General features: G+C 34.9%; 1 protein-coding gene across 1 annotated transcript; it reads right to left on the bottom strand.

Annotated features, from left to right (window-relative positions):
* Positions 1 to 2,982: 2,982 nt before the first annotated feature.
* LOC145671518 (uncharacterized) lies at positions 2,983 to 3,480 on the bottom strand. Its single transcript, XM_081740706.1, has one exon. The coding sequence runs from the start codon at positions 3,478 to 3,480 to the stop codon at positions 2,983 to 2,985; it is 498 nt and encodes a 165-aa protein (XP_081596832.1).
* Between the last annotated feature and the right edge of the window lie 10,219 nt (positions 3,481 to 13,699).

Raw genomic sequence — 13,699 nt, 5'->3', positions numbered from 1 at the left:
CTACAAACTCTGACGCTTGGTAGCGAAGTCAGACGCATTGAATTTTCGCCACAGTTGCAACATTTTATGGAAGAAGATGGGTTTTGTGAGAAACTAATCTTCAGTCATGGAGCAAAATTCTTTGTGAATAGCTTAGTGAATAGATGCAATTTACGAATCTGGGGAACAGAGAGTCCCCACGGTCGTATAGCACATTAGAAGACAACAAAATTAATGTGGTTTGTGCATCCTCACGGGTTAAAAATTATGACCCGTTTTTCTTCTGCGAAAAAACTCTGACAAGAAAACTATATCTCGTCATGTGGGAAAATTGACTAATGCTACAGTTGAGAACCGATAGTGTGGACTTCATCTACCAACGAGATTATTGCTTCATCCCATTTCCATCTCGATGTTCGTGAATTCCAAAACAGGAGATTGAAAATTGATGGATCGGTCGTGGTGAGAACGATGATCACCAATTCTTACATGGCCTCTTGGCTCTCCGGACCTAACTCCATGCGATTTTTTTTGTGTGAGGTTATGTAAAAGATACAGTGTTTACTCCTCCTTTACCAATAAACCTAACAGAACTGAGGACTAGCATAAACAGTGCTTTCTCACGGATTAATAGGGCATGCTACACTGACTGTGGGAAGAACTTGATTAGCGACTTGGCATATGCAGAATTACTAGAGGCCACATATACGAGCTCTGGTAATGAGTCACTAAAAACTTGTACTTTTTGAGTTTTTCAATACGTCTGCAGAGTTTTGTGACAATATAACTAATAAACCTTCATTGAATTTATGAAATCGTGTCAATCATTTGTAATAACCCTATACACCGATTTGTAATTTGTGATAACCTGACAATGTTACAGGTCTCTTTACCGATGTTTACACACCCTATTTATAATATATACAGGGTGCTCTTAGTCTATGACGCAACTTCCTAATTTCCTTTCATATGTTCCTCGAAAAAGGTACCGGACATCCAATTGACCCTACACCTCTCCTTCCGAAAAAGAAAGAAAACTTAAGGTATGTTCTTGATTAAAGGTGTTGTTTTCAATAATTACACCATATTTATACAAAGTTGTGGATTTTCTTTTACTAACTAGGGAGGGTTGCGGGGTGTAACTCTGATCGATACTATGCTCATCCGACCTTCTGTTTCGTATGAAACAATTAGACAACCGAAGAAATCTACGGTCCCAAGCGTGTTCGAATTACGAGAGTTACAAGTTCAAAACTGAGCAGATTTTGCGAAAAATTTGAAGTAACCAATTTTTTTTTTTTTTAGATAGACGCTTCATTTTTTGGTACCAAGCGGTTTTCTTAAGTGCCCAACATAGTGGTGAGGTCAAAATGTACCCATTGTGAAAGATAAGGGCACTTATTGGGGAGTAGATGAAGGATAATTATATCCTACAACTTGCAAATTGCCTCTAGTTTCGCACACCGGGTCTTTAGGTTAATATAAATGTATTTGGCACCCTATTCTACCTTATTGTCATTTAAATATCACTTTCCTGTGTGGCCACCTTCAAATTGAAGAATGACATTTGTCTTCGAAACGCTTTGCCAGGTTTGCTAAATTCAGTGAAGAAGGCCTTGGTATTCATAATTAATCTTGACATAATATACTTTGTCGACCAAAGGTATAATAGCTAATAAACTTAGTAACATAAAAAGTAATTACAGAAAAACGAATTAAACATCGACACATTGCATGTGCAGTGTGTTATTGCATAGAAATTGTATACTGTAAACAGTTGAATTATTACAAGCAATTTCATAAAATATACAATGGGGGGGGGGGGGAAGTAGGTACGGTATACAGTCCCGTACTGATCAACTCATTGCTTTTTATATAATTTCTTATTGTTATCCGTCAGGTAGACTTAGTTTCTTTATTATTTATTCTTACTGTCTATATACTTATATCTTAAGCTCGGAACAGCCGAAGCAAATAAACCAATAAGCTAGAATGTTATACTTGATCAATGCAGGGGTATATACCTACTTTTGGGCCACCCTAAAAGTTTTATTGAAGAATTATTACTATATCAGTCTTGATTGAATAAAAATTGCATACGATAAAAGTTATGTTTCGGTTGAAAAAAGACAAAAGACATTTCTTTAAAATACAAAACAAAATGTGAGAAGAATTGGACAATTAGTACACCAGTCATGATCACAAAGAAATTTTTAAACCGTTCTGTGATTCTGCAAAAAACAATGTATTATAAACACAAAACACGAAAATAACAATAATAAAAACATATTTACGTTAGAACTGTTACATTATTTGTAACTACAGTTACAGTATGATGTCATGCTTAAGAAAGTAAACTTTCTAAGCAACGTGATATTTGATAGGTATTACAGTCGAATAGGGATAGCCAATTCTTTTTATCAGCCTAATTGTTTCATATATATCGAATGAACATAGTATCGATATGAAGTCAGACGTACACCCACGACCCTCACTAGTAAGTTCAATTAGTTTTCTCTCGACTACCTGAAACTTGAATGTTGCACTTTTAGTAATAATCTCACTAGTGGGTGTTCATGAAATAGGCCTATAGTTCCCGCGTTGAAATCACTATAACAAGCATTTTACCAACGTGAGAAGACTTCATGCACCATTACTGTCATAAACTAACTTCATCTTGACTTAGAAGTCCTTTCATCAATTTTGGTCTTTTGATCAACTACTTCATTTATATTTCACCAAACATTCTATCACTTCTCTCAGAACACAATTTTTCTTCAAAGTGTCATAAATATATTTTGTTACTCTTTTCAATTATCTCGAACATTCGTTTTCCTCCCCCGTATTTGTCAACACTTCCACAAACAATTTTCGTTTTAGTTAATTTAACTTCTTCTGTGTTTTAGTTAATTTGTTTACCACTGGAACTTATCCGTGTTGAAAGAAAATATTAAATTTAACACGAACCATTAACCAATACACATAACACCGTTATGCACCACCTTAAAGATTCAGAGCTTCTATAAACTCATCAACTAGCTCTGTGTAGATTTCGCGAAATTGTTCATCATTGAGAAACTGATTACATAAAATTTTTCCACAACCATCTTCAAACATAAACTCTCTGATTCCATTCTCTGAAAAAATATCGAGAAATTTTCCCAATTCGTCCATGTCCAACAAAAAAGCAAGTATTCGAAACTCAATCCCATACGTAACACCTAATAGTTTCTTGTCCGCAAAACTTCCTTTGAAAGATTCTAATGTAAATGATTTGGAAATCGTAACGTTCAATTTGGAAATTGTATCAACAAAAGTTTGATAATACATTTCTAGAAACTCTTCTAAATGCTTATCGCGCACAGTACGAGTTGTGTTTCCGTAAATAAACCAAATAATATCAAGTACTGGTAGACAATAATTCAGCAATTGGTAATCTACAAGTTTAACCTCTTTTTGTATTTCTACATTTTTCTGATAGTCTTTTTCATATTTGTACATGAGATTATAGAGCCACAAGTCACTGTGACAAACAGCTTTTACTTCGTCACCAGGAGATAAAGTTTAAGCCAAATTACAGAGTTCCTCATTACAGAGTTTTTCATTCAGGTGTTTAATTTCTCAGTATGTTTAGCGTGACGTGGTATCAACGTGATTGGAATTCTTTGAGCTGTATACAAACACTGTATGATGTACTGATCCGTTAAGCTCTCACGATTACCAGTAAAATGACACGAATCACACAATTTTTCAAAAGATGAACCATCTTTCACTTCTACTGTAACGGATGATGCATAGAAACGTGCAAGGGCTTGTAGTGTAACAGAATAGTGTTGAAAGTCGAAACCTTTGGAATTTTTGCAACATTCTGGTAGCCTAAATTGTAAATCTTCAAGCACTAAAACATCTTCATGTATTGCATCTGTCTTTAACCAATAAAACTTTGGAACAGGAATAGATATATCACTACTAGCACTAGAACTCTTGATAGTCCTGTAGATTGCGGAAAGAATTAAGGAATAAAATCCAACTTCTTTTTGAAATCCACCAGTATGAACTAAAATATCCACTTGGTTGCTTTGCATAGGTAGCGTCTTAATGAAGAAACTAAACTCTTTGATTGCAGCATCCAGTTCAGCTGTAGCACTAATAATGTTGTGGGAAGCAAGATATCCAGTTGGGTTTTCAAACAGTGGTTTCACTTGGTAACTTTTAAGAAGAAATTTTGATGTTCGAAGTTCAGTTTGTAAAATACTCTACATTTCATCTCGTGATAGCAACATATTTCTTTTGAACAATATGAAACAACAACTCTAAATCTATATATTTTTCAATTTAAAAAAATATACGTATATATATCTAACGAGGGTGTTGTAGTCCTTTCGCACATAAACTTTAAAACTCTATTTCTTTTTTTGATGAAACAAAGCATCTCTTTTCAATAGAGGTTCGTCCCGAGCGTAATCCTTTTTCATCTGCTCTAATGAGGACGCCACGGTTAAGGATAATAACATTTTTGCCCAAAAGCAAGAAGATTGCTTGCGTCATAAGCAGCATAAAGAAAAGAGCTGATGTCCTTGGATAGAAGGATCATTTGCATTATGCGTATATTGAAATGTAAAGTAATATAAATAGGTAGAGATAAAATTTTATGTGAGAATTTTGAACTTTTTTTATCTGACCTTCAAGTAAGAATCAAATGAAAATGCAGAACCTGTTTATAATATTTATTTGAAACAAAAGCGAGAATGAACCTGAAGAACGGCGAACTAAAATAATTTGTTATCAAAGAAAGATAAAGGAACATATGTGCATAACTTTATCTTTCTTTGATAAAAACTTATCTTCGTTCGCCATTTTTTAGTCCTATTGTCACAGTGACTTGTGGCTCAATGTCATTGTCGTTATATATATGACAGAACAATAATGCACATAAATTACAATGCACTGTTTATTTAAATGGCTGAAAGAAATATTCATACCTTCTTATTACGTAAACATTTCATTCCTTGTTACATAGAAATAAAATTATCTAACAATAAGTAGGAAGCTTTATTATTCCTGTGCACGTGGCTAGGTATATTATTATAAACATTTTAATGAAAACAAATAAGGAAGACAAATGAGTACTGCGGTTTCAACTTTAGTTTACAAGTAGTATGTGATTCAATGTTAGGAGAAATTAAGCTACAACATCAGATCATGTACAGTCAAGGTGACCATAATTTCAAGAGGTAAAAGTGGGACAAAAAAAAAAGGTATTTATGAGCAGTATCGGACTGGAGCTGTCATAGCTGGGCGGAGATGTATACCGTACTAAGAGGGGCGCCTCATGGACAAACTATTGCAAACATTTTTGCTTTTAAAATGTCTTTTTAAAGGAGCAGTTCGAGTTAACAACAAGTTTGGTGCAATGGAAAGAATAACAAAAAATAAGAGACCCGTATTTTTTTTTAAATACCTTTATAGGCCGTCTCGTTCAGCTTCTATAGGCATTTGTTTTTGATGAATCGTAAATGCTAACGTCACGCGTGGGCTACGCGAGGAACTCAATGTGAGTCAGCAACCACTCCCTTGTACGTAGCTGATAAACCTTTAATAGTGCAGTGGACTTAATAGATCGTGTTTTGGGTTTGTTAGCAGTCTTGCTTTGTGTTGAATTCTTGAGGGACGTTTGTGTTAGTTATTTTTTCTATAGCATTAGTATAAAAAGGAGTAGAGAGAGAGCAGTAATTACGTAGTGTTGCGCGAAGCAGCATTTCTTCCAGACATGTTTATAGGGGAGCACTGTCTCCCGGAGCTCTGAGCGTGCCCCTCGGAGCAGACCAAAATAATAAGTCTATAATATAATAAATATAATAGTACTGTGTGAAAATAGTGTGCCTCTCCAGCCTTACGTATTCTTTTACAAATAAGAGCTGTTTTCAAGAGGCTTATTTTGGACTTTCTGTTAAACTTGACAAAATTACCTTTGGTTGTATACAGGTCTACTTGGAGAACAGTTATGGAAATTTACAACTACTGTATTTACAACTTTTCATACTAAGGATAAGAAATGAATTCAATATATTAAAAAAGAACTATTGTTTTTTAAAATGTTCTAAATAGGTAATAGCACTAATTTACAGTAATAATTGTAAACCTTCGTAATAACTTTATTCTGAATGTGACCACACAAATAGCTTTTTAATTTCTATTCTTTTACGGTAAAAAATATTTTGTGAAATGTAACGGAAATTCAGGAGTTTTCTTTGACTACTGAAATGTTTTAAAGGTGTTTTTCTGTTCTGGCTAATGACCCTCCAGCAATTTGAAACTCATTTTTTTTTTTACCTAATCTTATCTTTAGGCAGAACAACAATTCCTTTTCTGCCTAATTCCATTTCTGCCTCATTTTCGCAAAAAGGGATATTTAAACTTAAGGGAATTTAATACTAATTAATTTCTCGACAATTACAGTTGCTTTCAGGATTTCTTGATTTTCTTATATCACTTCAGCTTCTCTGAAATTAAAATAGCAATCATAGACCACCATTATTTTACTGAGTATATATACGCTATATCTGTTGGCTGTCTGCAACTTCACCGAGGAGATAAGATCCTTCTGATTGCGAAGGTGCAACTAACTGAACAGTAACATAATTAAAGACACGTAACCAGGGCTGTAGTAGAGAGTACACGACGGTGCACGCCGTATACCTTCTGCTTAATCTTAGTTATTACAGTGTACCTTCTGCTTCAAAGCATGTAGCACTTTCTACTTTTGTTTTGTTTATATTTATTTATTTATATATGAGTTTTCCTCATTCCCACCAGGCAAATACCGGGTTGGTACATAAGTTATAGGTCCCAGGCTGCTTCCTTCCTTCCCTTTCTCCGGACAGTGTGCTCCCCGAGGGGCGTCATCCCTCAAAACGTGACGGGCTCAATGGCTTTAGATGCTGAAAGCCCAGAAACCTAAATCCTAAAAATCCAATGACGAAGTGACTATATCACCTTTTTTCTCTTGTATTCTTCGCAAATGTTCAAATATATGAGTCATGAGAAAAAATCCGTTTTTTTTGTATATCATCTTTTTTATCGAAGGTTTTCATTAATGCTGTTGCTACTAGCTAGTATTATTTGGATGTTATTATACAGGAAGAACTAAAACACAAAATTGTAAGTTTTAGGATGAGGAAATAGATTAATGCAAAACGGCACATTTTTGTTCTGAGAGGATATCCAAGCGTTTTGAAGGTCGATGGCTGTGATATTTCAATTGCTTAAAACTTTGTTCTCTGCTAAAGAGAACCAAACTGGTTCAATATTTTTAAACTAAGATGTGAATATTTTCAATATCACATTAATGTTAATAAGTAACTTTGAGCAATACAGAACATGTTAATTGAAAAAATACCATATCTTTATGATTTTAGAGAGTTAAATTTGGGCACAATTTTCTTACTTCTGGTACATCGTGCGCGACTTTTTTTTTTTTTTGTTCCTTTTCCATATCTAAGCTCGATTAATGTTATTAATAATGTAATTTAAGTAAAGAATGTTGTCAAGAAAATAGCATGGAATGCTTTTAGACTATAAGACAGTAATATATATTTTATACTTTAATTGCATTAATTAATTCATGAATTTTACGTTGTTCATTAAAATGCCTTCTGTCTTTTATGGCAATTATAGATGATTACAAAACAGCGTATACCCTCTGAAAATTTTAGGACTACACCACTGTATGTAACTGCCCTTGCGAAAACATGGATTGATTCTCTCTCATGACACGGAAAATTCTTAAAAATAATACGATAATAGGAAAATTTGATATTTTTTAAAGTGACTTTTGACATTAAGGTAATTCAGTCAACATTTGTTCGTATAGAAGTTGAAATATTAAGAATAACAGCAATATAAATATATAAATTGGAACAATAGGATCTAACTTTTTAGGTTGGGTATTGTATAAGCACTTAAGGTCAACAATGGCCTCTGATTTGACACTTCCACTAATAAGGGAGTCCATAAAGTCCTGCAGGAAAGTAAAACTCTATAACTTGGAAACCGCTACGTTTAAGTGTATAAATGTTTAGGGTTAGAAGAAGGGAAGTTTAAATTTTTGTTCTGGCCACAATGCTCGATGACGTTTGCGCTGGTAATTACGTGATTTAAGGTGGCGTCTATTAAAGAAAAGGCACAATGTGTTTCGTGGTTTGCGGAATTAAAATCTTGCGTTTCAGTGCGGAGGAAGTTCCAAACAACGTACGAGAAAACACCCCCAGCAGAAACAAGTATCAAGAGGTGGTACGAGAAGTTCAAAGAAACGGAAAGTGTGTCAGATTTACCACGCAGTGGAAGGTCAGGAACGAGTGACGATGTGATTCACACGTTGCAGGACAGCGCAGCAAGGAGTTCAATTTTTGACTACTATACTATAAACGTAGGTCATGGGAAGTGGGAATGCCGAAGTCAACGTTACACAAGATCGTACGCAAGAATTTGAAGGCCCTATAAGTTAAAATTTGTGCACGATCTGATAGAGGAAGAGTGTGACATGAGAATGGAATTCTGTGAGTCAATGCTTACCCGCTTACAAGAAGATTGTGACCTGTTTCGATTTCTGTTTTCAGATGAAGCCACATATCATGTGTCGGGTAAAGTGAACAGGCACAACTGCAGAATTTGGGATGGGTGGGTGGAAAATCCACGTGAATTCTAGGAGCACAAGCGGGGTAGTCCCAAAGTCAATGTGTGGTGTGCTGTTTCAATGGACCACATTATCAGCCCTTTTTTCTTCGAGGAAGAGACGGTAAACGGTAACAATTATCTGAACATGTTACAGACATTCCTTTTGCCAGAACTTACTAGATTAGGCATCCTTAATGAGGTCAACATGCAATAGGATGGGGCACCACCGCACTATGCTCTTCAAGTTCGTAGGTTCTCAACGAAGAATTTAAGGAGAAATGGATTGGCCGAAGAGGACCCACACCTTGGCCTACAAGATCACCAGATTTGTCGCCTTGTGATTACTGGCTGTGGGGACACGTGAAGACCAAGGTGTATTCGCAGAAGCCAGCTAGTTTGTACGATCTCAAGAACAAAATAACTTATGTTATTTTGAACATCCCAGACGATTTCCGCCAACACGCAATTCTTGGTTTCCTGAAAAGAGTGCAAGAGTGTTTGGACGTGAATGGTGCACAATTGGAGGTTTGGCGATGAACCTTAACTAGCTGAAACAAAACTTTGAACCTTTCTGTAAGTACACCAAAAAGTATTTGTTAATACATTACGTAGTTTCCAAGTTATAGAGTTTTACTTTTCTGCAGGACTTTATGGACTCCCTGTTCATATTATACATAAGGTTACTTGTACTAAGTTTCTAGTAAAATTTTCAGTTTCTATTAGTACCAACATTAAGAAAGCAAGTTCATATTCGCAAAATGAGTAAAAAAATAATTATTTCACACAGATTAGAACATTTCATGGCAACATTTAATTTCTATTTTAAATCTTTTATATTTTTCCTTAATGAATAACTTGCGTTACGTTTATTTCTTCCTATTGAAAAACTTTCGGTGTAAAGATTGGAAACTTCACACCAAACTAGCCTCACACCTAAACCTTCTTATATCGAAACGTTCTACACCGAAACAGCCGTATCCCACTCCAAATTATTGAATATGATTGACATGACTACGTGATGGATCACACAGTTTCTGAGGTCTATGTTCAATGTCTATTTTGATAATTAGCCTCATTTTCCCTTTGCTATTTTTCTTTGCCATTTTTTCTGTTTACTACTGACACGCCTTTCTTAGTGAACGATTCTGCGTAATTTGCAGCCATGGAGAAAATCACTGTTCAAGCGCGTCAGATGCGGCTATTGATGGTTGTGTCCAAAAGTTCTTTAGATAGACGCGTTATTTGCGGCCATGTGAAACTCTTAGATTTGATTCGATTCCATATGATTAATTCTGCATTACTTTGTTGGAGGTACTTTTTTGTAATAAGGATGGTATTTTTGTGGAAGGTAATTTTTCAAGGAGTATTAAAATATTGAATTTTAAAAAATGCTTTTGTCTCGACCCATCATAATATGTATAGTGGTTTAAGTTTCGTGGAAAACCACTAGCTAAACTGTTCGTTATAACATTAGCTTTCAAGTAAAGGCAATTCTAGTCGTACACCCTACCTATAATGGGCTATAAATATTTCCCTTATGTTACTAACACCAAAGATAGTAAATTTTATTTGAAATTCAGAGTAAATATGATGTGTATGCCTTAGTGGAAAGCCGTTAGAGAATTCTACGTAATTTATAGAACAGTTCTAATTTAAAATGTGGAGCAATATTTGGTCAATTACAAGCAAGAATTTTGATAATTAGTTTGGTTACCGACGTAGGTCTAAACGGCAACAAATACTTGCTTCTGATTTCCTGAAACTATGTATAAATAGATGTCAACTAATTCTTGACTGTAATTGGCCAACCATTTTTCCATATTGAAACCTAAGTTGCTTATTTCAAATAAGGACACATTACAGGTCTTATATTGAGTTGTTCTTCCTAGCTGCCAAAAGATACGTAAATAGGATTATTTATACTATATTATTTAATCAGAAATGTTTTATAAATATGATTAAGATTTACTTTTTAAATGCCTTCCCACTAATAAAGTACATGAATATTTAGTTTCAATTTCAAATAGATTTACATACCTTTTATTTGGTAGAGTCATATATAGAAAAAGCTTTATTATCTTACACTCATAGTGCACTACAGGTACTGCATCATAGTGTACGACTCATTAGTATTGTTTTCACTGCAAAACTTATGCTACAATGAACAGTTTTGAGGGTGATTTTTCACGGGAGGTTTATGCTAAAGATAGAGCTTATGAGAAGTAAATTATTTGAACATGACTATATGACTTGTTTTTTCGTAATGAATTACAGTATACGAATATATATTCTCATTTCAGAGAATTTAATTTAAAGGTTCTGGAATGGTATTTGAAAATCAAGAAAAATTGGTACTATAATAAATATTTCCCTCAAATCTAAATTTCCCTTTTGAAATAATTAGGCAGAATAGGAATTCCTGTTCTGCTCAAAGGTAAGATTAGATAAAAGGTGTGTTACGAAGTGCTAGAGGGTCATTAGGCAGAATAGGAAAGTACTGTTTGAAATGAAAGTTCTGAATTTAAGGTTACTTATTACTAATTAATATATTAAAAATACACACACACACACACACACACACATTATATATATATATAATTTCATGTCAATGCAATAAAAATATACCACTGGTAGTGATCAGTCTTTGGAAAAGACGAAATTCATTGGGTTAAATTCTGACCCCTTAAGTCCCTATTCTACAATTGCTTCAAGTTCGAAAATGTTATTGTTCCCATTATTTGCCTTCATTTTGAATATTCCCACGTAAACAGCAGCTACCGAACACGTAGGGCCTATATAAGACTTTGACCGTTTCTGATTTTGAAAACATTGGTGCTTACACTATAAATGGTTACTTTGCACCTTGTATATCACATCGTGATTAACAAATCATATACAGAGTGTTTCAAAACAACATTGACAACGTTTGGAAAGTGATTCAAGACAACAAGATAACACAAAAAGTATAGACCAACATGGGCGCACAAATGCTTTCTTTTAGAATTATAGACTGCAGAAAACATGAAGAAATTAATTTTAAAGGTCCATAGCTCCAAAACTATGGGACCTACCGTAGGTGGGTAAAGACTTTACTTAGGAACTAGTATGTGTCCCATCCAAATATCCAAGTTTCAGATTCCTGCGGTACTTCCGCAACAATTTTTATAGAGGTAGTTGGTGAGTATTTGAAATTAACCAAACTCCCAAACCCGTAACCAAACTCCCTCTATAAAAATTGTTGTTTGAGTAACAACAATTTCAGGATTCTTAAACATGTATTTTTGGATAGAGTACGTATTAGTTCCTACCTGAAATCTTGACCCGCCTACGGTAGGTTCCATAGTTTTGGAACTATGGACCTTTAAAGTTCATTTTTTATGTTTTCAGCAACCTATAATACCGAAAGGAAGCATTTGTGCACCCAGGTTGGTCTATACTTGTTGTCTTATCTTACTTGCAGGAATCACCTCCCAAACGTTGCCGGTGTTGTTTTAAAATACCCTGTATAATAACTTCCTTTAAGTAATAAGTAAAAACTTGTTGTGACCTTATCGAAACATTTGGGTTGCGAGCGAAGCGAGCAAGAAAACTTTCAACAAACGTATTTCTTCACAAGCCGACAATAACATTGATTTAATATGGTTTCAATATATTTTCGAGGCAAAGCATCGTTACTCATTTAAAACATCTTTTCCCTTTTTTCTTGTTCGTTTGGCGCCTTCTTTTATCAGCTCCGCCTTCCCCCTAGCCACGGCTCTGGAAGGAACTGTGCTAAGTACTGTAATTAATTATTGAAAGTGATTTACTTATATTGATTATTCCAGTCATACGTGCTTGAAGTCCCTAATGTATTGAATAAGTTAGGTTTAAAAATAAAAATAAAAGAAATGAAATCTTTAAGTTTTACGTCCCACAGTTATGGCGACTAGGCTAAAGGAGACCGTGATGATGATGAATGAAATTGTAGGATGAAGAAAGTGGGAGGAAATTGGAGAACCCTGAGAAAACAAACGCACACGGTGTTTGTCCACCGCAAAGTTCACTTAGCTCGAGTTGGGATCGAACCAAGGACCCTATGCACCGGAGGTAAATGCTCTACCACTGAGCCACCGCAGCCCAAATTAGGTTTAAATTCCTAGTAACTAAAGATCTATGAAAGTCTTTATAACTTCGTAAAGTTGAACCAAGTGAGTAAAATACACTTAGTGTTCATAGTAGTGAGCTTGTCCCTCTCATCTTTCCACTGTGAAGATATAGATCTAACACTGAAAACTCCAGCATTGTGTGCTAGCAGTGAAAAGTACCGTGCACACATTAAGGGATTCTTTAGTGCTATAGTACTCGCGCCGAGTCGTGAAGCTTGGGCTCTAAACCAATCATTGCTTGAGCTCTGATACATCGGAAAACTTCGGTACAATTCGTGGAGCCGCTTCCCAACCGCATACTTGGGAAAACGTCAAACAGCTGACATTCGCCAACAATGTTGCCAAATTTTGAAGACAGTGTAAAAGAGAATTTTTTTTAAAATAAATAAAAATTACCAATAATAACAGTGTACAACAATAATAACAGTAATAATTATTCTAAATCAGTAACAAAAACACGAATAGTTACAATGAGAATATAATGCAACAAAAAACAATTAACAAAAACGGAACTTGGCGCCAATCCGACAACACTGGACTCGGGAGATGTTTTCCGTGTAGCGCGAGAGACGACACTGACAAAATGTGATGGGTGGGGGTTGACGGCCGGAACACACCATCGCGTTCTATTGGGTGGTGAAATCGGTAGATCTAGGTCAAGCTTCACGACTCAGCGCGGATACTATAGTATCAAGAGATTTCCGGATATGTGATATCTAAACAAATTTCTGTAGGCACTGTAGTAATTCGAACTGAAAAGTTGTTTACTGATCAGTATAAGAACCTTCATGTTAAAGTGAATTATAAAGATTATACATATTGTAATAAATGATGAGATTGTATTATTATTATTATTTTAAATTTTGAAAAGCGAGTTTTGTGTCACAGTGTAAAACTAC

This window comes from Thermobia domestica, chromosome 15 (genome assembly GCF_964235325.1).
Source record: "Thermobia domestica chromosome 15, izTheDome1.hap1.1, whole genome shotgun sequence".
Classification (NCBI taxonomy): domain Eukaryota; kingdom Metazoa; phylum Arthropoda; class Insecta; order Zygentoma; family Lepismatidae; genus Thermobia; species Thermobia domestica.
The sequence above is the reverse complement of the archived record's forward strand: the minus strand, read 5'-3'. Positions and strand labels throughout refer to the sequence as shown.